The following is a 23,202-nucleotide window of genomic DNA, read 5'->3' as shown; positions in this document are numbered from 1 at the left end:
GTGGATTTCTACATTACAAGACCTGCATAGAAATGTCTTCAGTGTCACTGATGCAGGGGAAGTGGGGATGGGGGAGGGATATGTGCATCTCTCAGGCCAAAGAAATGGCCATCTGCAAAGAGCTTCCTTCTCTCTGACCTTTGACCTTCGCTAGTGGCCAGAGTGACCCTGTGGGTTCAGGGAATGCTACTCGCTTGCCCTCATGCTGATAGCAATGTGGACAGAGATGTCAGCCCAGGTAAGTCACTCACGACAGGTGTGGCAGTTACAGTGAACAGCCCACAAAGTCCGATTTACCCTGGGAAACGGGTCAGAAACTCACCTTTAGAGTCAAAGAATCATGCACACAGTGAGTAACTGTCTAAGCCACGCCTGGGTCTTTGAGGGGAAGAGAGCTTGCTCACATAACACGCAGAAGGAGGGACTGGCCAAGATTCTCTCCTGGACCAAACTCTAGCCTCAAGGTTGGCCTACAAAGACCTGAACAAACACTACCATGGTCTCTGACAGCTCAGAGCTACATCCTGAGGCCGAGCCTAGCCCCCTACTCCCTTAGAGTCCCCGCCGAGAAAACTCAAAGCTGCCCAAAGAATTGACTATTTGTTCCTGCCAACCCCTGAAGATGGGCCTCTGTCTCCCCGTGTGTACGGGAGGGTGGGGGCCTAACTTGGATGCATGCCAGCTGGACACTCAGGCGTGTTTCAAGTGGACCAACCTCTCCTCCACACTCTGTAATGTTCCACTTCCCTGCCTGCCATAGTCACCTCTGGACAAATCGAAGTTGAGTTCAGTTCATGCCGAACCCTCTTTCTAGTTGCAATGAGTGTGCTACTGGTTCAAGTCTGCCCTTGGCGCTTTGACAAGGGTCCAGCTTGGCAGTACTCAGAGGTGAGTTGTCACACCTTGGCTCATCTCTTGGGCTCTGGTGCACCCAGAATGCCCGTGCATCTGCATGCCTCGACTTGTTAGTCTGCATTTTTACTCTTAATTTTTTGTTGTTGTTGTTGTTAATCCTCGCTCAAGGATATTTTTTTACATTGATTTTTAGAGATTAGGAGTCGGGGGGAGAGAGAGAAACATTGATGTGAGAGAGACACATTGATTGGTTGCCTCCCACACTTGCCCTGACTGGGGCCAGAAATTGAACCTGCAACCCAGGTACATGCCCTTGACTGGGAATCGAACGCTTTGATGCATGGGGCCATGTTCTAATCATTGAACACACTGGCCAGGACTCTCACTCTTTTAAAAAATTCTTTCAATTACTGTTGACAGCCAATATTCTATTAGTTTCAGGTGTACAGCACAGAGGTTAGACATTTATATAACGTATGAAGCGATCACCCCCAATAAGTCTGGTACCCACCTGGCACCACACATAGTTATTACAATAGCATTGACTGTATTCCCTAGGCTGTACTTTACATCACCGAGGCTATTTTTCTGACTCAAATCCTCAGCCCTAAACGTGGCTCCCTGCTGTCTGGTTCATGCCCGCCTTCTTTGTCCTTAAGGGGGAGGTTTCCTAGGGACTCAGCTCACTCCCACCTCGCGCACGCTCTCACACACTCCATTTCTGCTCCCATCACCCGTCTCAGTCCCTGGGCCTGGAAGGCCGGGCCAACTCCCAGCCTCCTCTGCCCCGGCCTCAAAGCTGCCGCCCACCCCCTCTGTGTTGCAATGGAGGCTGGACTTGGCCTTCAACAACTGCCCAGGCATTAAGTACACCTGAATCCTACACCATCAATTTCCCCCCAGAGATTCAGAACTACAGCTCGCTTACAGATTTAAACCCAGTTTCTAAGACAGAATACTGTTTTATAAAATGGCTAAAGAACTCTGGTCAGTACTACATAAGAGACAACATTTGAGTTACATTTTAAAAACAAGCTGAACCTGTAAGTTCTACGTGCACCTCTTTGCTGATCACTCCTTCATGTTCTCCCGGATTCTTCTTTTCTGACTCACAACAGTGGTGTCCCCACCACTCACTGCCCTCACTCCTTGCCCCAGGCCTCCCAGGGCGAACTGCCTCATCTGATCTGGTTTAGGACTTCCATTCTCCCGCGTTTATTGCAGGCACACCAGGGACAAGAGAAAGAAAGAGTCCTTGCAACTCTCCGAAGTCCTGCCTCCCGACTGAGAATTTGTGAAGTTCCCCGAGACACTTCCCTTAAAATGGAATTGAGAATTTCCCTTCTAAGATGTGAAACCCATGTCAGACATGAGGCTGGGCCAGTCCTCACTCCGCTGACATGCAGGGTGGATGCAGCAGTCCTGGTTGGCTGGTAGGGGCCCTCCCCTGGCACTAAATCCAGAGAGCAGGCAGGAGCCCATGCAAGAGGCTTCCTTCCACTTAATTCTATTACGAGAGTGACACCCCATTCCTTCACCTTTGTGTAGGCAATTTTGAATTATATTAACACAAGTGATGCAACATACCAAATCCTGGTTAGCAGTTTCTCAGATCATCTACTGTTCCCCCCACCCCTCTCCCAATAGTTCCCCCACCCAGAATGGTTGGGTATAAAAAAAAAAACCCAACCAATTCAGTGAAAAAGACAATAAGCTGGGTTTCCTTCACACCCACTTTTGGGAACTGACGTGTGGTTCCTGAGGATTGGGTCACGAAGTTTAGTCGACACCTTCTCCACTTCCAGGGGGAGTCCCTTTACCAACCCCAACTGTCCTCCAGCCTCCTGGTGGATTCAGAACCTTCCAGAAGTGGGAATCCCATTTCTCTTCCTCCTCCCCTCTCTGCAGGCAGCCTGAGAGGAGGAGAACCCCTGACCGAGGGAGCCCAGGAACTTACCCTCTGCTCCTGCGTGGCCACGAAAGTCTGGAACCCTGGTGCCACCCCAAAGCCCAGCTCTTGGATAAAAGGCGGCTCAGACTGACTGTGGATCTGAACTTTCACTCCTGCTTCAAACGTCGTTTCCTCTGGAAGAACAAAATGGGACAGAACCGTGGGTCAGAAACAACAGGTGCTATGGAGCCCTGAGACTGACACGCTCAAAGGGACACTAGAGAGGCCATGTGGTTGGCAGACTAAAAGCCCTCAAAGTTGATCCCCACCTTATTCCTGGAAACTGTCAATAGGTTACCTTCCCTGGCACAGGGACAGTACAGAGACGATGAGTTAGGGATCTTGAGGTGGGAGAATATCCGGGACTCTCCGTGGGTTCCAGTGTGATCACAGGGTCCTTGCAAGAGGGAGGCAGGAGGAGCAGAGTCAGAGAGAGAATGGGAACACGCTGTGCTACTGGCTCTGAAGATGGAGGGAGGAGCCGCAAGCCAAGGGATGGAGGCAGCTTCCAGAAGCTGGAAAAGGGAAGGGATTTTCCCTGCAGCCTCCAGAAGGAACGCAGCCCTGCCAACACCTAGATGCTAGCCTAGAGAAACCCCTTCTGAACTTCTGGCTTCCGGAACTGTCAGACAATACATTTATATTGTTTGAAGCCCAGAAATCCGCATTTCTGGAAATTCTGCTATGGTGTGTTTGAGGCCAAACACATTTGGGTAAGCAGTGATCTAGTCCAGAGAGGGCAACTGACTCACCCAAGGTCACAGAGTGAACCAAGAGCAGGGCAGGGCTAGAAGCCAGGTCACCTGACTTACAATCCACCACTCTTTTTACCCCCTGTGGTGTGGTTTATTTCATGCCAGCAGGTGCCCTGCTTCATGGCTCTGGGGTTCTGAGTGAGCGCTGGAGAAAGGCAACAGGCCTTCACTGTCATACTCCTTCCAGCCCAGCGCCTGGAATGGAGCAGAGCTCAGTAATGGTTGAATGCAGCAAATGAGTGAGAAGTGTCCTCGGCTGAGCCTACTGTTTTCTGCCCTTGGACCAGCTATGAGCCTGCTCAGGGTCTGACTGGACACTGGGAAACACCACACCACACGCTGCCCAGCGACAGGCTCCCTCCCATGTCTCAGCCTCGGGAGGTCTCACCTGCTGAGATGCAGATGGGCCGCTCACCAAACAACCGCGGCGACAACAGTAGCAGCAGCCAGGACTACCCAGACAACTTTTGGGTCCCCATGTCAAATGAAAACATCACTGGGTGTTAAGACAGCCGTAGCAGAACATGAAACCCTTCTGAGCATGGGGACCTGCGACTATATGGGTCACACATCCAGGAAGCCAGCCCCGCAATAACCCGATTGGTGCTGGACCGAAGTATTCACATTCTCACATTCCTCTCACCACTAAATGATTCAACACGGAGCTGGCCCAGTGCGGTGAAGGATTTGTTTACACATCAGGAATACCAGGATTCAAAGCCCCAGGGAGCGAGCGAGAGCACAGACAACGGGGAAGTTACTACACACACAGTGTTAGGAACCCTGGTTAATTGGGACCAGGCTGACACCCAGACAGCTTAACATGAAAGATGATGTTGAATCAGGAGGAGGGCGGTGGAGCTTGTTCAACCTGCAGAGGCTGGGCCTCTCTTTCATTTTTCAGGAGCGCGGCCACGGTGGCGGGAGGCGAGGTCTACCTGCGGTGTTTTCTGCTCATGCAGAGAGGCGAGGGCTCTGCGGGGGGAGATGGGGAGATGGGGCCCGATGGGCAGAATGCATAATAGGGCAGGGGAAGTACATCGCAATAAAAGAAGCTTAAATCTTTCATCTTTGCAAATTACAGGAAACACGCCGAGGAAATAAACACTGGGGAGAAGTGGGAAGGGAAGCTGCTCGGAAAATCCGGAGACATTTTCTAGGCTGAGGCAGGGTGGTGTCTGATACAGAGCAATTTTATGCTGGACGAGGCTGGCTTTGTAACAGTGGCTGGGATGGCCAGCTCGGAAGGAGAAGGTGGGGAGGGAGGCCGGCCGTGTGGTGGTGGGTGTCGTCTGTGCAGGATCGCTTCCGTTTGTCCGTCCCCTGGCCAGTCCTCTCCACTGTGCTCTCCCTGGAAGCCGCCCTGGCAGAGACTGTACTGATGGGCTCCCTCACCCTCTGCTTCTGGTTGGGTTCAGTCTCTGGTGGCCCAGGTAGGAGACCAGTGTGTGTGTGTGTGTGTGCGTGTGTAAGAGAGAGAGAGAGAGAGAGAGAGAGAGAGAGAGAGAGAGAGAGTAAAATAAAGGGCAGGCCCAGGCCTGGGGTCTGTGATTCATGGATGCATGGAATTTTGGAGCTAGGAGAGCCCTTGACGCTTTTTAAATTCAACTAATCTCTCATCTTTCAGGTGAGAACACTGAGGCTCACATAGAAGACAGTGGCCACTGGCCACCTGACAAGTGGGGCCTGAGCAGAGCCCAGAAGCCAGGTCCCTTGACCCCTGACCCTCCTTGCCCTTTGCCAGTTGGCTAGAAGAGGCAGTGGTCCCGACGACAAACCAATAAGGCTCCAAGCTGGACAGGGACGGAGGAGGCAGAGTAGTTGAATTTATATTGGGCTTAGCAGCCTGTGCTCTCTCATCTCCGAGTTCAGGGCACCGCTCACTGAGCATGTGGCAGCGACAATGATAGGGACCAAGGCCCCAGCCCTAGCCCTTGAGAGTCCTTATGGGAAGGGTATGCCACACGCTGCTCGGGTGGTCAACGAGGGGCCCGTCTCGGTCCCTCATGCTCTCTGGGCTCTTACAGAGAAACCCAAGCGGGCTAAGGTGGGGCCTGGGAGGAGGACCAAGGAAATACAGGCTCTGAGAGCACAGCCCTGGGTTTAATTCACAGCCCACTGCGGAACAGCTGTGTGACTTCGAACACATTATACTGCCTCTCTGTCCTCTTTGCTAACATGAAGGTGTGCTATCTCTCTGTTTTCAGCTCTAAAATTCCGTGAGCTGGGGATCATGCACCAGTCTCCGAACCTCACTGCCTCTCATTTGAATTTCCTGAAAAAGAGATTTCTGAACAAAAGACATGCTGTTCAGCACTCACATCAATTCAGAAGAGGCTGAATTTTCCAAAGGCCACCAAAGAATCCACACATTGCTGCCTGGCTCAAACTGGGCGATGTGTGTCCTGCCCTCCCTGTCCACCCCTCCCCTGCCAGACAGGCCCAGCTGAACAGCTTGCCTAGGTAAGAACACCCGGACCTGGCACAGGGATGGGCACGCTCACGCTTGATTGCCCACAGGTGCCATTTAGACGCCAGAGGAGCTTCTGGAAGAAATAAAATAAACATCGTGTCCCCATGCTGGATGGGATGCAATTATGTCTGTTCCGGGCAGCAGCTCGGTGTAGCTGAGTGTTCCCACCAACAGCTCCTGATCCAGATGTTATCAAATGGCTACGGAAGTTGGGTGAGGGCTGCAAACCCCAGCCCCTCCTGCAGAGCCTCAAAGCACACTGGCATTTTAAAGGCCTTACGACACGCTGCAGCAGAAACATGCTACCCTCCATTATACCAAGTGCTGCCCAAGGCAACCCTTTTTGTTTTGTTTTGTTTTAATTTTCTTTAAAATATTTTTAAAATTGATTTCAGAGCAGAAGGGAGAGAGAGAGAGAGATATTAACATCAATGAAGAGAGAGGATCATTGATCGGCTGCCTCCTGCAGGCCCCCTACTTGGGATCGAGCCCGCAACCCGGGCATGTGCCCTGACTGGGAATTGAACTGTGACCTCCTGGTTCAAAGGGTGATGCCCACCCACTGGGGCCAGGCTCTGTTTTAATTTTTAAGCAACCCTAGCTCTTGGTGGAAAGAGTCAAGGGCCAAATCAGAAGCTATGGATGGAAGCCGAGTTCCAATACTTCCAATGATAGCCATGGGGTCGTGGGAGAGTCATTCAGCGTCCAGAGGCTTGCTTACCACATCTGTTAAATGGGCTACTCTGTTAAATGAAGAACTGCTCTATGTCCTAAGAGTGTATGTGTAAGGACCAGAAGATAGAATGCAGGGGAAGCACCTTATATACTGCAGAGGGATGTACTCGTGTTGCGGAAGGGGGACAGTTGATGGCAGAACTTAGCTATTTAACAGAGAAGAGTGGCTACACGTAACACACGCCTCTTAAATAGAATATTTATAAAACATACATTAGTGAAGGCAACCCGGGTGGAGTTGGGTCTGATCTCATTACAGAAAGATTTATTCCAAGGATTCTTTAAATGAGTTTTTCTGGTGCATTCAGGCTCAGAGATTATAAATTACTTGTGAAGAAGGCTGATAAGTCCGGGTGGACGACTGGCATGCAGGAGACACCACCCTTGAAAAGCCGCCAGGGAGAGCCCTGTCTCTGAAATTATAGGGGAAGTTGGTGGATGATTAAGATTCTATTCATAAAAATCCTGTTCACACACACCGGTAGCGGGAATAAGGTATAAATAAGCAGATGGCCGAACAGATCGTGTAGATAGATTGCGATGTGATTATAGAATTCAAAACCATTCAAAGCATTACCGAACTCATAGCGACTTCTTGTTACTATGTTCTCAGTCAATGAATATAGAGAAGCATGGCAGTGTTTGTGCGGAGGTGACGTGGGAGAAATATCCAGATGTTAAAAAGTCATTTGTATTTCCAAGGGGTAGAAACAGTGGTTCAGCTCAGAGCTTCCCATGCTAGAATGTGAGCCACCTGGAGACCACTGGTTACAGTGCAGATTCTGGGTGGGGCCCGAGAGTCTGCATTTCTGACAAGCTCCCAGGGGACAATGCTGCTGCTGGTTGGAGGATCACACTCCGGGTAGAAGGACTCACAGGAGAACATCTGTGTGTTAGCAGAACCCACTAGGGCCATGGTGATCTGGCCTCTGCCCACCTCGGTAGCCCTGGGGCCCATCCTGAGATCCAGCCACTGCAGGATGCCCTGGGATGTTCTTGGCCTTCACTCCTGACTCCCCTCTCTCTCCCTGGCATCTTACCTGCCATGGCCTACACCTTCTTTAATTCCCACCACTGCCTAGCCACCTGGGAAAGAGGCCGGAGACTAAGAGCAAAGGTCGTCTCCCCTCTGAAGCCTCCCCTGAGATACCCTTTCCTCCCTTCCAGAACCTACTGTCCCCTCCTTTGTGCTCCATCTATCCTCTGTCATAGCACTTGGTGACATTTAATTGTTCACATGTCCCCTGACCAGACTGCAAATGCCTGGCACTCCTTAGGCACTTTACATGAGGGCTACTGGACCAATGAATATCCATCTGCTACATAAATGGAGCCTCAACATGGTCCCTAGATGGTGAACAATTTGAAAGCCTGGCCTGGGCCTTTTTATCTGTATCCCTGTGTGCCTGGCACACAGTAGGTGCTCTTGGCAACTTACTGGCTAGGCAGACATGAATGCTGAGGTGGGTCTGTTTCACCCACCTCTGAGATGTTCCCCTCAGCCCTTCACCTGCCTGGCTGGGAGTTTTATTTTTTATTTATTTTTATTTTATTTTTTTGTTAATCCACACCCGAGGATATTTTTCCACCGATTTTTAGAGAGAGTAGAAGGGAGGGGGAGAGACAGAGAGAAACATCACTGTAGAGAGACAAATCGACTGGTTGCCTCCAGCATGCTCCCTGACCAAGGCCAGGGATTCAAGCTGCAACCGGTATGTGCCCTTGACTGGAATCGAACCCGGGACACTTTAGTCTGCAGGCTGATGCTCTATCCACTGAGCTAAATCAGCTAAGGCCTGGTTGGGAGTTTTAACTGGAGTACATATACTTTCTGCCTAGCACTTAGCAGGTCTTCTCAAAATGATGCAAGTCAGGTTTCTTCTGGCTGTGCCATGGCTGCTGACTCCAGTGCGGGTTCTGACTTACAGCATCATCTCTCCAGGCACCTGTAGAGACCCACCATGCAGCACAGAGGCTGCTCTGCTGCATGGCCTTGTGCTCAGGACTCTCCAAGTTCAGGTCACAGCCTGCAGCTGTACTTCTAGGGAGGCCCTCCGCACCAGGTGTCAAGGCCAGAGTTTTCCCTGGGGAGCAGCTGTTGGAGAAACCATAGCAACCATCTGCATCCGCTCTTGCTGGGATGAGGAAAAGGGAATGGGCTACCCTTGATAGTTGCTCAGGCCTTCCAGCTACATGGAAAATTCATGATTATTTTAAATTTAATTTTTACCAAAGCAATACATGTGCATAATTTTACAAGCCAAATGGGCCGCAAGACTGCCAATGACAAGGCAGTGCCCTGCTCCAGCTCTCCCCACGCCCCGAGTCCCACTCCTCAGAGGCAGCTGTTCCTTCTGGTATTTCCTTTCATGTGTTCATGGACATCAACCGCTTGACAGTTATTTCCTGGTTTATATATTCTCTATTGAAGTCCTACCGTAGATATGAGGATGTAGGCTTCTTACCTGAAGTGTCCCGCCATATTTACATCCCTTTTACATCGTTTTATGACATTTCGTTTAAGTTGTGTCCAGCTCTTACATGATTACGACTGGGACCATCCCCCCCAGCTCTGTGGTAGGTTCTGCTGCTTCTTTCTTTCTTGTGTAACTATTTTTACTGTTTCTTTCTCTTTGTTTGGCTTGCGAGGTATCGTGTCACAGAAATGACAGAGAAAAAGTCGAACTTATAGAAACAGAGCATAGAAAAATGGTTGCCAGGGGCTGGGGAGAAATAGGGAGAAAGAAGGAAGTAGGGAGAGGCTAGTACAAGGTACAAACTTTCAGTGAGAAAGTGAATAAGATCAGAGGATCTAATGTGAAATACGTGTCTGTTGTTGCTAACACTGTATTGTATAATTGAAATTTGCTAAGAGAGCAGAACTTAAATTTCTCATCAAAAACTATATTTGTGAATATATTTAAATATGTTTGAATATTGGAATATATTTGAAACCAAATTCTACCTTCACACTTCATTTGTAGCTTGCTGGATACAGAATTCTATGTTAGCTCATCCGGGAAATGCAAAATGAGATACGACCTCACACCAGTCAGAATGGTTATTATAAAAAAGTCAGCTGGTAACATGTGCTGGCGAGGGTGTGGAGAAGAGGAAACCCTTGTGCACTGGTGGTGGGACTACAAGTTGGTGGAGCAACGATGGAAAACACTCAAAATTACTCAAAAACTAACAATTGATCTACCATATGACCCAGCAATTCCACTTCTGGATATTTATCTGAAGAAAACGAAAACACTAATTGGAAAAGATGTATGCACCCCCACGTTCATTGCAGCATTATTTACAAAAGCCAACATATGAAAGCAACCTAAGTGTCCATTATAGATGAATGGATAAAGATGTGGTATATATACACAATGAAATATTACGCAGCAATAAAAAGGAATGAAACCTTGACATTTTTTGACAACATGGATGAACTTAGAGGATATTATGCTAAGTGAAATAAGTCAAACAGGGAAGGGCACTTATAAGTGGACTATAAGAAGAAAAAACAAATGAACAAACAAACCAAAATAAAAACAGACTCATAGAAACAGAGCAAAGGGATGGTTATCAGAAGGGAGAAGGGTGGAGGAATGGGGGGAAAAAGATGAAGGGGAATATAGTCAGTGATACTGTGGTAAGTTTCCATGGTGACAGATGGTTACTAGAATGGGGGAGGGGAGACCACATTGTAAGGTATAAAAATGCTGACTCACTATATTGTACACCTGAAACTAATATAACTAATACAATATAATATATCCCCAACTATACTTAAATAAAAAATAATTCTATCCTAGAATAGCAAGTCCTCCTCCCTTTCCCCACCTCCAATTTGAAAGCACTGTGCTGTTGTCGTCTGGCTTAAACTCTGTTGGGAAATCCCAGGCCATTCTGATTCTAGATCCTAGGTATGTGACTTGTTTATTTTCTTTCCAGAAACTTTTAAGGGTTTCTGCTTATCTCTGTTAGCCTGAATTTTTCAAGGATGCATCTTAGTCTGATTGTTTTGCTACTTCCTGTAGACGGGACTTGTCTCGCCACTTACTGCAGACAGGTGAATTCTTTTGATATGGAAAATCACGTACTTCAGCTGGGAATTTTTCTTATGTTATTTCTTTGGCAACATCCTCTTCTCCATCTCTCAGTTTTGTTGTTCTAGAACTCTTAACAGTAGGAAGTTGGACTTCTTGGGTTTACCCTCTCATTTTCATATTTTTTCTCCTCCCATTTCCCATCTGTTTGTCTTACTTTTCAGGAGGTTTCCTCAATTTTAATCCTTCTGTGAGTTTGAAAAAAAATGTTTGCAGTCATATTTTTAATTTCAAGTTTTTAAAACTTCTTTTTTGAATGTTACTTTTTCATAGCAACCTATTTTAATAGCTCATGTTTATGGATGCAGTACCATCTCTTATCTCTTGAGAATTTTAATTAAAACAGTTTGATGTTCTTTCTGTTCCCTGCATTTATGTTTTTCATTTACCAAACACACAGTGCCTACTATTATGAAGACACTTTTCTTAGAACTTCACAAATATTAACTCATTTCAGTCTTCCTCACAACATTACAGAGCAGACAATAACGTTATTGTCATTTTACGGGTGGTGGAAACGAAGCCCAGAGAAGTTAAGTAACTGGCCCAAGGTTACACAGCTGGCAAATTGTATAGCCGGGATTTGAACCCAGGCTCTAGTCTGGCTCTACAGCTCGTGCCATTAACTATTATCTCTGTTTCTTTCTTTCTCTTTTTATTTTTTATTTATTTATTTTTTTAAACTATTTGATCATTTTATTTTATTTTTTTTAAATTAAATCTTTATTGTTCAGATTACATTTGTTCCTCTTTCCCCCCCCCGCCCCATAACTCCCCTCCTTCCAGTTCCCACCCCACCCTCCGCCCTCACTCCCCACCCACTGTCCTCATCCATAGGTGCACGATTTTTGTCCAGTCTCTTCCCGCATCTCCCATTCCCCTTTCCCCCACAAGAATAGTCAGTCCATTCCCTTTCTATGTCCCTGATTCATTATAATCACCAGTTCATTCTGTACATCAGATTATTTATTCACTTGATTCTTAGATTCACTTGTTGATAGATGCATGTTTGTTGTTCACAATTTGTATCTTTACCTTTTTCTTCTTCCTCTTCTTAAAGGATACCGTTCAGCATTTCGTATAATACTGGTTTAGTGGTGATGAACTCCTTTAGCTTTTCCTTATCTGTAAAGCTCTTTATCTGACCTTCAATTCTGAATGATAGCTTTGCTGGATAAAGTAATCTTGGTTGTAGGTTCTTGGTATTCAGCACTTTGAATATTTCTTGCCATTCCCTTCTGGCCTGCAAAGTTTCTGTTGAGAAATCAGCTGACAGTCGTATGGGTATTCCCTTATAGGTAATTGAGTCTCTTTCTCTTGCTGCTTTTAAGATTCTCTCTTTGTCTTTTGCTCTTGGCATTTTAATGATGATGTGTCTTGGTGTGGTCCTCTTTGGATTCCTTTTGTTTGGGGTTCTCTGCGCTTCTTGGACCTGTAAGTCCATTTCTTTCACCAGGTGGGGGAAGTTCTCTGCCATTATTTCTTCAAATAGGTTTTCAATATCTTGCTGTCTCTCATCTTCTGGCACTCCTATTATTCTGATGTTGGTACGCTTGTAGCTGTCCCAGAGGCTCCTTACACTATCTTCACACTTTCGGATTCTTTTTTCATTTTGCTTTTCCAGTTGGGTGTTTTTTGCTTCTTCGGTTTGATTCTTGTGCTCATCTGGTCTGCTATTGGGTATAATATTCTTTATTTCAGACCATGTATGCTTACTTTCTAGTTTCTTTATCATAGCATCGAGGGTCTCATTAGTTTTCATGAGGCTCTGCTCAAGTTTATTGCAGGCCCTCAAAATTGCGATTTTTAGCTCCATATCCTCCATTTCTGTCATGTTTTTTTGTCTCTGCATCTTTTATGCTTTCTTGGTGCACCCCCTTGTGGTCTTTGTGCACAGTCTTGTTCTAGTTAAGCCTTAATTGTTGTAGTTAATACTAGAGGGATTTGACCACCAGGCCGACTGGCTGTGAGAATCAGCTGTGGGAAAACTTCAGTCCTCTTGGGAGGTGCTAATCTAGCCTTTGCCTGAGGCGATCCGGCAAATGGCTCTGCGCAGGGCTTGGGCGGGGGGCGGGATCAACAGGGCGGGCGAAGGGAGCAGCTATGGCTGCTCTCAGTCCGTCCCCAGGGGCTCTGCCTCTCTGTCCCAGCAACCGCTGCAAACCTCGGAGGGACCGTAGCCAGACAGTCCTGCTTCTCCCGTTTGAGTCTGGGTCCCTAGAGACTCGCCCGGATCTGTAGCCCAGAGTCTGAGACTCCCTCCTGATTGAAAACGACAACCGCGCCCTCAGCCACCAGCCCGCTTTGCTCGCGCACCACCGCACCACCGTACCTTTAAATTTTCCACACTGTGCCTCCTCTGAGCCTCCGAATGCTGTTGTTTTTCCTTCTAGTTGAAGAGTCTCTCCTCAGCCAGCCTTCCTGTGGTTCTGGTTGATGTCCGTTCCGTCTTTTAGTTGTATTTTTGAAGTGGTTGTTTGCGGCAGCGGTCTCCGGTGTTTACCTATGCCGCCATCTTCAATTCTCCCTCTGTTTCTTTCTTAAGTGGTTTGTTTTAGTTCCTTTTCCTCAAATGTCTGGCTTTTTGGCTGTCCATAGTGAAGAGGTTCTTCAAAGCGGCAGCCATTCCCTATGTGTGGGACGACTTATCAAGGGGCCGCACTCTGGAGTGAGCTAACCAGGCTGTTTTGTTTGGAGATTCCTGACGGCCATTCTGTGGGGGTCATTTCTCTTGAGCTTGTTAGTGTCTCCAGGAAGGGATTCCCCCAGAATACCATTTGGGGGTGAGGGTACATTAGCCTGGCTGGAGGTCTCACTACTCAGTAAGCCGAACTTCAGCTCATCTCCGTGTTTTCTGTACGGCACCTCACTCATGCCCTCAGCTTGGCCCGGTTTTCCCAAACCCAGAGCCTGTCTGTTTCAATCTTATTTTCAGCTCCAGGTAGAGAGAGATTTGTCCAGCTGCTTTGGGCCATGGGAGGCTATCTGGAGGACTTAACAGCTTCTCTTACAGATTTTAAATTAATCCTCCCCATTTTAACTCCAACTCTCATCCCTATCTTCAGGAGAATCTGATGCCTCCAACCCCTGATCCTTGCTTGAGCTTCTGTGCTGAGAATTGATTGGCTTTAGTTGGTTTCCCAGTGCCGACTGCTATCGTCAGCCTCGTCTGCTCTGTGAGCCAGATACCATCTGCTTTCCATCTTCTACACATTTGCTGACATCTACTGTTATCTCCTCTCCCATCCACTTTGCCCTTAAAAAATGAATGCTTCATTGCCATTTAGGTGGGTTTGGGGAGGGAGCGTCCATAAACACTGATGTCCAACCAGAAGTTTAGACCGTCAACTTCCCCGAGGCTCTGGAGCTCAGCAGACCCATCATGGGCTCCCTTCACCATCCGGGGAGAAGGGGAAAGATGCTGCAAGGTGGTCTCCGTGAGGTATACAGCCACAGAACCAACCAACTCTGCTTGCATCCCAACAACTTCAGTCTATCCAATGGCTTTCACACTGGGATCCTTGGAGCCTGGGCTTTTCCTCAGGGAATGTCCACAGCCACCCCAGTGAACATGGAGAACACAGTGAACATGGAGAAATCAAACTGGGCTCCCACCTCCAATGGAACTGGAGTGGCTCTGCCTTCTTCTGTTTTATACATTGAGGCTGTGCTAAAGCGTTTGTTCAACACAAGGATTCTGCTATTGCAAAAAGCAAAAACAAAACACAGAACAAAATAAGAAAAGAACATCAACAGGCCTATCATTACGGGCCATTCTCTCTTCAGAGGTGTCACTGAACCTTTTCTTCCCCTGAGCTACTTTCACGGAGTGCCTTTACAATCACATTTTGAACATGAAAGGAATGTAGTGAGAGGAGAATTGCCTTTGGGTTCCCAAGTGGATTTTCCGCTTGGTTCCACTACTTAACGAGGTGTGTGTTCTTAGAAAGCTTATGCAACCTCTCTGGGCTCCAGTTTCTCTGTCTTTCAAGGGATTATAACCCTTGACAGCAGGGTAATTGGGAGGATTCATGGGATAGGATATTCAGGGCACACAGTAGCTCCTCATTAAAGTTAGTGTCTCCCTCATCCTGGCCCCATCAGTGTACACAGAAATCTTTTTCTCTCTCAACAAAATATATATTTATTAACCTGGTGTATGTAAGAGAGCCAGACATCCAAGATATCTAACTTCTAGAGCATATGTTTTAGTAAAAGGGGAGAGACAAGAGAAAATAAGTAAATCATATGGTATACTTGAAGGTGACACATGCCATAGAACAGATGAAGAGAGGTGAGGAGTGGAGTGGAGTGCAATTTTCAATAAGGCGGTCAAGGTAGGCCTCATGGAGCAAAGACTTGATGGAGATGAGGCAATTAGCCACATGGGTCTGAGCGAAGAGAATTCTAGGTGGAAGGAATGGAGAATGCAGATGTCTAAAAGTGACAGCGTTCCTGGAATGTCCCAGAAGCCACAGGGAAGCCAGTGTGGCTAGACCCAAGTAAACAAGGGAACGAAATAGGAGGTGATGAGGCAGAGGAGAATAATAAGGGGGCAGATATATACTTCTATTAGAGCATAGACTCTCAAAAGTCACACCTTTGTTCAAACATATAATAGCAAATTTTTCTACAATACTAGGATTTGGAGAAAACAAGGAGATAATATTTGATAAAAAATATATTTTGCCAAGGGGTGAATGAAGGATAGAGGGAGATGAGAGAGGGAGGGGCCCTATTGGAGCCTATCTATCCAGAAATTGAGTTCACTAAAGAGCTCCCTGTACAGAACCTGGGCAGGTAACTCAATTGGTTAGAGCACCAGGAAGATACACCAAGGTTTCGGGTTCAATCCCTGGTCAGGAACACATACAAGAATCAACCAGTGAATGCATAAATAAGTAAAACTACAAATCAATGTTTCTTTCCCTTTAAAAATTAATTAAACAAAGAAAAAAAAAAGAAGTCTATTAAAAAAAATAGAGCTCCCTGTACACCGATTCTAGTTTCCTCAGGTGTAACCCACCACCACCCCCACCTTCACCCTCACCCCAATTCCTACCTCCCCCAGCATGGCCATTCGTGAGGCACTCTCTTGGAAACTACCATCTCCCCAGCTTCCTTAGGGCTCCCATGTCCTTCCATGAACTCACTGCCTGGTCACTGATTGGTCCAGGGGCGGGCATCAGACTGAGCTGGGGCAATGATTCCCTCCCCTGTTTGTTTGTTTGTTTTTTAATAGGGGATCAGCGACTCAGAACAGTCTCTTGCTGGTGGTAGGGTGTGTAAAGTGTAAAACTACTGGGAACCATGTGTGAAAAAAAACATGTATGAAAAAAGCCTGTTTCTGGTGAGGGAGAAATGAAGGGATTCAGAGAGAGGAGAGGCCAGAGAAGGAGGGAGACATGGGAGAGGGCCTGAGCCCTCCGTTCCAGTGGTTTCAGAATTTGCCTCCTTGCCCTCCCGCTGTTTGGTTGTTGAAGTTTGCCTTGGATTCTGGGGCAACACAATTCCTTTTATGCCTAAACTCGTTTGAATCTGGTTTCTTTCATGCGCATCCTAGACAACCCACTGCCGAAGGGTCTTTGAAGTTTCTCCGAGGCATCCACAGAGTTTCACTTTTAACAACCTCCCACCTGCCTTCAGTTTAATTTCCTTTAGGAAATGCTGGCCATGAAAGCCACATGTCCACAGTCTAGGACAGCTTTTCCGTCCTTTTTCTATTTTGTGAGCTCTTCCATGAGAACAGAGGTTTTCGCTCAAAGGCATCTGGGAAATAAGTGCGGCATGCAATCCTGCTATCTTGGAGGAGTCATGGGAGCGTGTGAAAGCCTTCCTGCAACGCATACCCGTGTTTACCTTGTCTGAGCAGAGTTTCCCAGGGCTTTTTCATTCTCGGAGCACGTACTATCCCAAAGGCCTGCCATCCCACAGGGCCCGCCTGGGGGCACCCTGACTAGGCCCGTGTGTGACCGAGCCTGTCTTCTTCAAAAGGGCATATTCCCAGGGTGCCCTGCACAAGGAGGTTTGACCCAGGGGCATCCTAGTGGTGGATGCTGTCAGCCCAGAGAAAAGGACACTTTTGATAATTTTCATAGTCGCTCCCTCTATTCGCTAAGCATGAGCCCATTGGGCTGGGTCAACCCCATGAGGGTGCCTTTTCCTAATCTACCTATGGGTGCCCAAGGTCCCTTCTATGTCAGGATTACACCCAGAGGGGTGGTTCCCCCACTGCCTCCTTAAATTGCGGAGAGATGAAGCTGTCCACGAGGCAAGGTGAGAATTAGCAGAGACTGCTTTGAGCAGATGACACCCAGATGTTGAGGTGGTTTAGGCCCTCTTTACAGCTGCCAGACATTGGCGATGCTCTCTGCCTCTGGGGCCGTGTGACTGTCCCCCCAGCTGTGGGTGGTCATGATCATGCTTCTCCTGTTCACACGTGGCCGAGAGCTCGCATTTGGTCCTTCAGCCATCTTGTCAAGGGGATGGGTTCTGTTTGCTTTATTGATCTCTACTTCATGGATGAGGCAACTGAGGCTCATTCCCGCATCCTCAGCCACACCGAGAGCAATGCGAGAGCTGCAGGTGGATCCCAGGTCTGTCTCTCTGATGCTACTCTCCCGACCCATGACCCTGCCTCGGTCACCAAGCCCTATGTGGCCACTCCCTCCATAGACACATTTCCAATAATTTCTTCTCTATCACCACCCCAATATCTCCTGTGAGGACTTAGGCTCCTTTCTCCGGGGATTGCGAGGAGGTAGGAATGCCAAAGAACCAAGATATCATCTGTGGGGCTATGCAGCCTGGCGGGCAGGTCGGGGCCTGTCTCCTGTGTCCGAGGTGGGCTAGGCCTGGCCGTGTCACCAACCTTGGGAGCAGGACTCACTTTTATGGCCTCATCTCTCTCCCTTTCCACAGGAAATTCAATAAGCAAATATGTTCTGGTATTTACAAGGCAGGGTCTCTCTCTGGACCAGGATCCAGCTCCCAGGACCCAGGGCTCTCAGACGCAGGCTGGCCTCCGGGATGTTCTGGAGAGCCGGGCTCCGCTGGTCGGCAGTCAGAGCTTAGTGGGAACACACACTTTCATCCCCCTTCCGGAGGGGAGGGGCACTGCATGTAGAAGAGTGGGCGGTATGGACTATGTGCCCCTGAGCAATAGCAGGTGGTGTTTGGAGGCCTGGAGCAGGGGGAGCTGACAGGAGGCGTTACTGGAATGACGCGTGTGGTGGCCATTGTACCTTTCAGTGGAAGGAGCAGGAGAACTAACCAGTGTGAGGTGAGTGGTCACACTCAGCTCTCCCCAGCAGGCTCAAGCAAGGATGCCAGGAGGAAGGGAGAGCATGGTGGTGGGGAGAGAGCTCGGAGCTTGCGGCCAGTGAGCCCTGGGGTGGGAGCCTTTGCTGCCTCAGAAGCCTGGAAGGCCCGGGCATGGCGAGGGATGAGCCTCACAATGGGAAGGATCGGCTGCAGGACCACAGGTTGGGGGCTGCGGGAAGTGAGACCTGGGCTGCTTGGCCTCCATGCTCCCCCCTACTCCTCAGCTCCAACCTGAGGGTCCAGGCCTTCCTCCTGCTGGAGGCTTCTCTCCCCTCCACCTTCCCTGTGGCCCCTCCTCAGGTCCATCCCATGAGCCCCTTCCCCACCCCTAACCTTTATGCCCTGAACACAGCATCAGTCTTATTTGGGTCTCTTGTATCCACAGTCCCACTCCTGGGCACCTCTTTACTTTCTCCACCTGGTGGAATTCCAGGTGAGGCCAGCATCCCTGGGCTACTGGCTGCATCACTCCATCTCTGCTTCTGCCTTCGCATCGCCCTCTCCTCTGTCTACACCCCTCTTATGAGAACCCAGGACAATCCCAAGACCCCGTTAGAAGCTGCATGCACTAGGATGCTTTCCCTGAACCTTTCTCTCCCCTCTATTCCAACCCTCCCACCTCCCCCGTCCAGGCAGAGGCCACAGCACCAGCAATACTGGGGTCACAATGGGCTACAATAGTGTGTCTCCTCTTCCAGTTTGTGATCAAGGAGTCAGTCTTTATACCTTAATGTCCTGACTTTGGTGCAAAGCCTGAGGTAGTATATACGGTAAATGAATTTGTTGAATAAATAAATGAATAAAGCTTTGAAACCTACACACACACAGGCCCCCAGGAGTTCCCACAGGTGTGGTGCCGGGTCCCTGAGTCCCTAACCTTTGGATGTCCAACACGCACAGCCCCTCCACCTTCCTCCAGAGAAAGAAGCCTGCTTTCTTTCCCATTGGGCCTCCTGGCTGGGTCGGGAAATACAATATGGCTGGGAGAAGGAGGGGCTGCTCTATCCCTTCCTCTTCCTGAAATCAAGCCAGTCACCTCCCAACCATTCTTGTTGACTCAAACCTTCCTCCATGCCCCCTCCCAACACCACTTCTCACCCTACCTGCTTCCCAACACTCCCATCATCTACCCCTCTCCCATCTGGTGAGATCCAAAGAAACTCATCCCAGCCCATGCCAGGGGCACCCCTATCACTCACCGGCATGCCTCCAACCCCTTGGCAGAGATCAGTCCCTCACAGGTGGGCCGAGACAGCCCACCTGAAGCAAACCAGTCATTCAAAGTCCTGCTCCCCTCCGCCATCCCCCACGGCCCAGGTCCACGTGCCCAGCTCACCTGTCTCTCCCCAGATGGGCAGGTACTCATCTTGCTGAATGTCCAGCATGATCTCCAGCCCGTTGCCTGTCCCCCCCTTGACCGTGGTGAGCAGAGGTTTGCCATCCTCGCCTGAGTTAAACATGTAACACTTCCCATATTTTGTAAACACCTGAAGGAGAGAAGAGAGAGAGAGAAGCACATGGGTGACTTCAGACTGGGCTCCAGAGACAGGTGAGACCCCAGAAATCCAACAACAGGCCAGAGTCCCCACAGCCCATCACAATCAACCCGTCAGGGACCAAGGATTCCTCGCCCTGACTAATGGCCTGACTTTGCCACATGGGATTCTGGCATGAAAGAACAAAGCTGGACACCCTCTGGGTGTGTGGCAATGGGATCTGCTCTCTTCTCCCTCTGAATGGTCCTTCTGTCCACATGTTAGTCAGCTCTTAACCTTCCAGTCCGCACCTCTGGCCCTGAGAGCTTTCCTGGGCTCCAGACACACTGATCTCACTGCCTAATAAGCATGACCACCAGGAAACCACAGACTCTGGACCAGGGGTCCTCAAACTACGGCCCGCGGGCCACATGCAAATAGAAATATTGTATTTGTTCCCATTTTGTTTTTTTACTTCAAAATAAGATATGTGCAGTGTGCATAGGAATTTGTTCATAGTTTTTTTTTAAACTATAGTCAGGCCCTCCAACGGTCTGAGGGTCAGTGAACTGGCCCCCTGTTTAAAAAGTTTGAGGACCCCTGCTCTGGACACTCACATGTCCCAGTGGGAACAAATCTTCCTCAGGCTCCCCCCACAGCCATGGTTCCCCCGCATTCTTATTCCCGGAAACAGCACCACTATCTGCCAAGGGGTCATATCCTCTTCCTTTTGGCCTGGCTTTTTCTGTCACATGCATGTGGCCCTACTATGAGCAAGGATTTGGGGGAGGCAAAGAAGCACAAGCCCTACCACCCGCCTTCACAGTCTACAGGAAGGGTCAGCGAAACGACAGATTCCTCATGTTCCTCCGCTGTACGAAATGGCTCCGAGTCCCTCCCTGGCAGGTGAACTATTTCAAAACAGACAGGCCCTACTCTCTCGCCTCCGTGGTGGAGACGGCCGGAACACGATTTTTGAAAGAGCTGAGCTTTATCATCATTACTGTATGTAGCCACTGAACTTGGCTAACGAACTTGTCCCCCAGAGAGATGCTCTTAGGGATCGCTATGATGAATGGACGAGAGCGTTTTACAGGGAGCACGTCCACCGCCGGGTTGAACACATCCAGAGTGACTTCGGGGGTGCGCCAACAGAGGTTTCCTTTGTAGACCCACCAATAACCTCTTTGGTTCCAAATCTGTTCATAATATGAATTTTCCTGTCTATCTAATGGGATTTGTAAGTAGAAGTACACTGCAGCTTAGCACCAGATCACTGGAAATCCTAGCCCCCACTCCCCCTCCATTTGCCACTTGAACTTCAGAATACCGGGCTGGGGCTAGAATATGCTGTCTACTCCTGGAGTCACCTGTGCTCCCGGCCCTGCCACAGACATGCTGCGTGGCACTGATAAAAGAAATCGACCCTCTTTGAGCTTCCGAGGGTGAGGACAAGGTATGAGAGCTAAAAGGGGACTCAGAGATGATCTCGCCCACCTGCCTGACTTCACAGGTAAGGAAATAGAGGCCTGGGAGAGATGGAGGGACCTGCCCAAGGCTATGCAGCAAGGACGTATCCATCTGGGACACAGACTCCTAGTTCAACCCGATCTTGCCTTTATACCAGCCTCCCTTAGTTTCCCCACTTGCAAGAGGAGATGGAGGACCTGGGGCATTGCTACCTCCAGTGGATCACTGCCTGAGTGCCTGTGCTGTGCCGGGCACTGGGCTGGCTGCATCAGCGCCTCATGAATCAGCCTTTCCCCGTAGAGGAGGGAGCAGACAGGTCCTTGGTGCCCCTTTCCAGGCCTGGCACTCATCCCGGGCCCAGGTGGCAGCTCCTGCAGCTGCCTCAGTGTCAGTGCCATCTTTCCTGCTCCCTGCTCCTGGGGGCGGGTGCTGGGGCAAATGCACAAAGTTGCCAGGTGTGGACTGACGCAGAAGACAGTGGCAGGGCAGGGGGCTCAAGGGTGACTGCAGCTGTGTCTGAGAGATGGCCGGGGACAATCTACAACAGCCAAGTTCCTTATCAAGTCAGGACCGCCATAAAGAGGCCTAACACCCTTCGGTGGCTTCCTGGTGCATTTAAGATAAAGGCCCAAATCCTCACTGGGCCTCCCAGGGCTCAGCAGGGGCTCCCTCTCTCTCCTCTCTCACGTGTCACACACACGGGCCTCTTCAGCTCCTGGGATGTGCATCCAGCTCACCCCCCACGGGCCCTTCCTATATACTGTCTCTTCTGCCTGGAGTGTTCTCCCCACACCCTTTGCCTGGCCAACTTGTGTCAAGCCTTGGATTAAATGCCACATCCCCAGAGGCACCCAGCCCCTGCTCCCAGCCTCCATTTAAACTGGGCTCCTTGTATATGACCTCGCACCCCTGCTTTTCCCTTTTAGAGTAACATATCAAAGTACGCAACTGATTATTAGTTGGACGTGTCTTACACTGAACTGTAAGCTCCTAGAGAGCAGGGACTGTGTCTGTTTTGTCACATGAACGAATGAATGGGCTCCAAGGTGCTGCTACGCCCCATCCTCTTGCCCACCTCTGGGAGGCGCCCTCTGGTGCTGGCCAGACAGCCGGCCTGGTTCTGGCGGAAGCTCAGGCTGACACCTCCTCTCCTTTCCTCTGCTCTGGCCTTCTCAGCTTCCCACTTAATTTTACTGAAGTATTTTCCTTGTGCTTCTCTGTGAAGGTGTTAGAGGAAATGATCCTTTCAGGAACTAAAGACAGTTTACCTTGGTAGGGGCAGGAGAAGGGGCTCAGACCCAGCAGGGCACCCTCATCTGGCCCCCCTGCCCGCCCGCTGAGCCCTCTGTTCCACCCAGCTTTTCTGAGAGGATTATTTTCCTCTCTGCTCAACATCAAAGGCCCGAGGGCTATTTACACGCAGTGCGGTTTTGCTATAAACTTGGGACACAATGCAGCTCTCTTCCCCATCTCAGGGCATAATGATGTGTAAGAATAACACACGCTTGGAATTTATGCCTTATCACCCCCAGCCAAGACCCACAATTTATTTAAGTCCAGATTGTCAGTTGGGTGAGCTCACTGCTTCTTCAGACCTGCCAATCTCCAGGGCCCATCTCTCTGCCCCGCGTTGCTGACAGATCAGTCGTGGCTGGCGGGGCTGGGTTTGCAGAGCTGCTAAGAGTCTAGAATTGCTCTTAGTTGGATAGATTGGTAAGAATTCATGGTGGATGTTTCCAACCTGGATGTCTAGGAGGGATGGGGGGGATCCTGAGATTAAAAAGGGGCCATGACTATCATCTCCAATGCTAACACTTTGCAGGGCGCATGACAATTTAGAGACGAACAGCCCCATGAAGTTAAGAGAAGAAATGGACAATCCCTGAGCCTCTGCTTTTCCTCATCTGCAAACTGGGCATGATAATCTTGCCGTGTGGGTGTAGGGCCTAAATGAGAGAATGAAAGTAGATTTGTTAGGAAGATTACACAACAGATATCTTTACTAGTTATGAACCCATACTCGGGGTGGGGGGTGGAATTACTGTTTCTCTTTCTCAGCAGA

At 49.2% G+C, this 23,202-nt stretch overlaps 1 protein-coding gene across 2 annotated transcripts in view; it reads right to left on the bottom strand.

The window, feature by feature from the left end:
- The window catches only part of ASIC2 (acid sensing ion channel subunit 2), an 825,099-nt gene that overhangs the window by 53,566 nt on the left and 748,331 nt on the right, over positions 1–23,202 (bottom strand). For both annotated transcript variants that reach the window (XM_070395589.1, XM_070395588.1), the window contains exons 2-3: positions 19,532–19,682; positions 2,813–2,940 (exon numbers count right to left, since the gene is read on the bottom strand). In XM_070395589.1, coding sequence (XP_070251690.1) covers positions 2,813–2,940; positions 19,532–19,682 — 279 coding nt within the window. The remainder of the gene's footprint in view (positions 1–2,812; positions 2,941–19,531; positions 19,683–23,202) is intronic.

The sequence above is a fragment of the Myotis yumanensis genome, unplaced genomic scaffold, assembly GCF_028538775.1.
Source record: "Myotis yumanensis isolate MYYU_CA2020_CCGP unplaced genomic scaffold, mMyoYum1.0.hap1 SCAF_16, whole genome shotgun sequence".
Taxonomy (NCBI): Eukaryota; Metazoa; Chordata; class Mammalia; order Chiroptera; family Vespertilionidae; genus Myotis; species Myotis yumanensis.
Note: the sequence above shows the minus strand (reverse complement) of the source record. Positions and strands in the feature narration are given on the sequence as shown.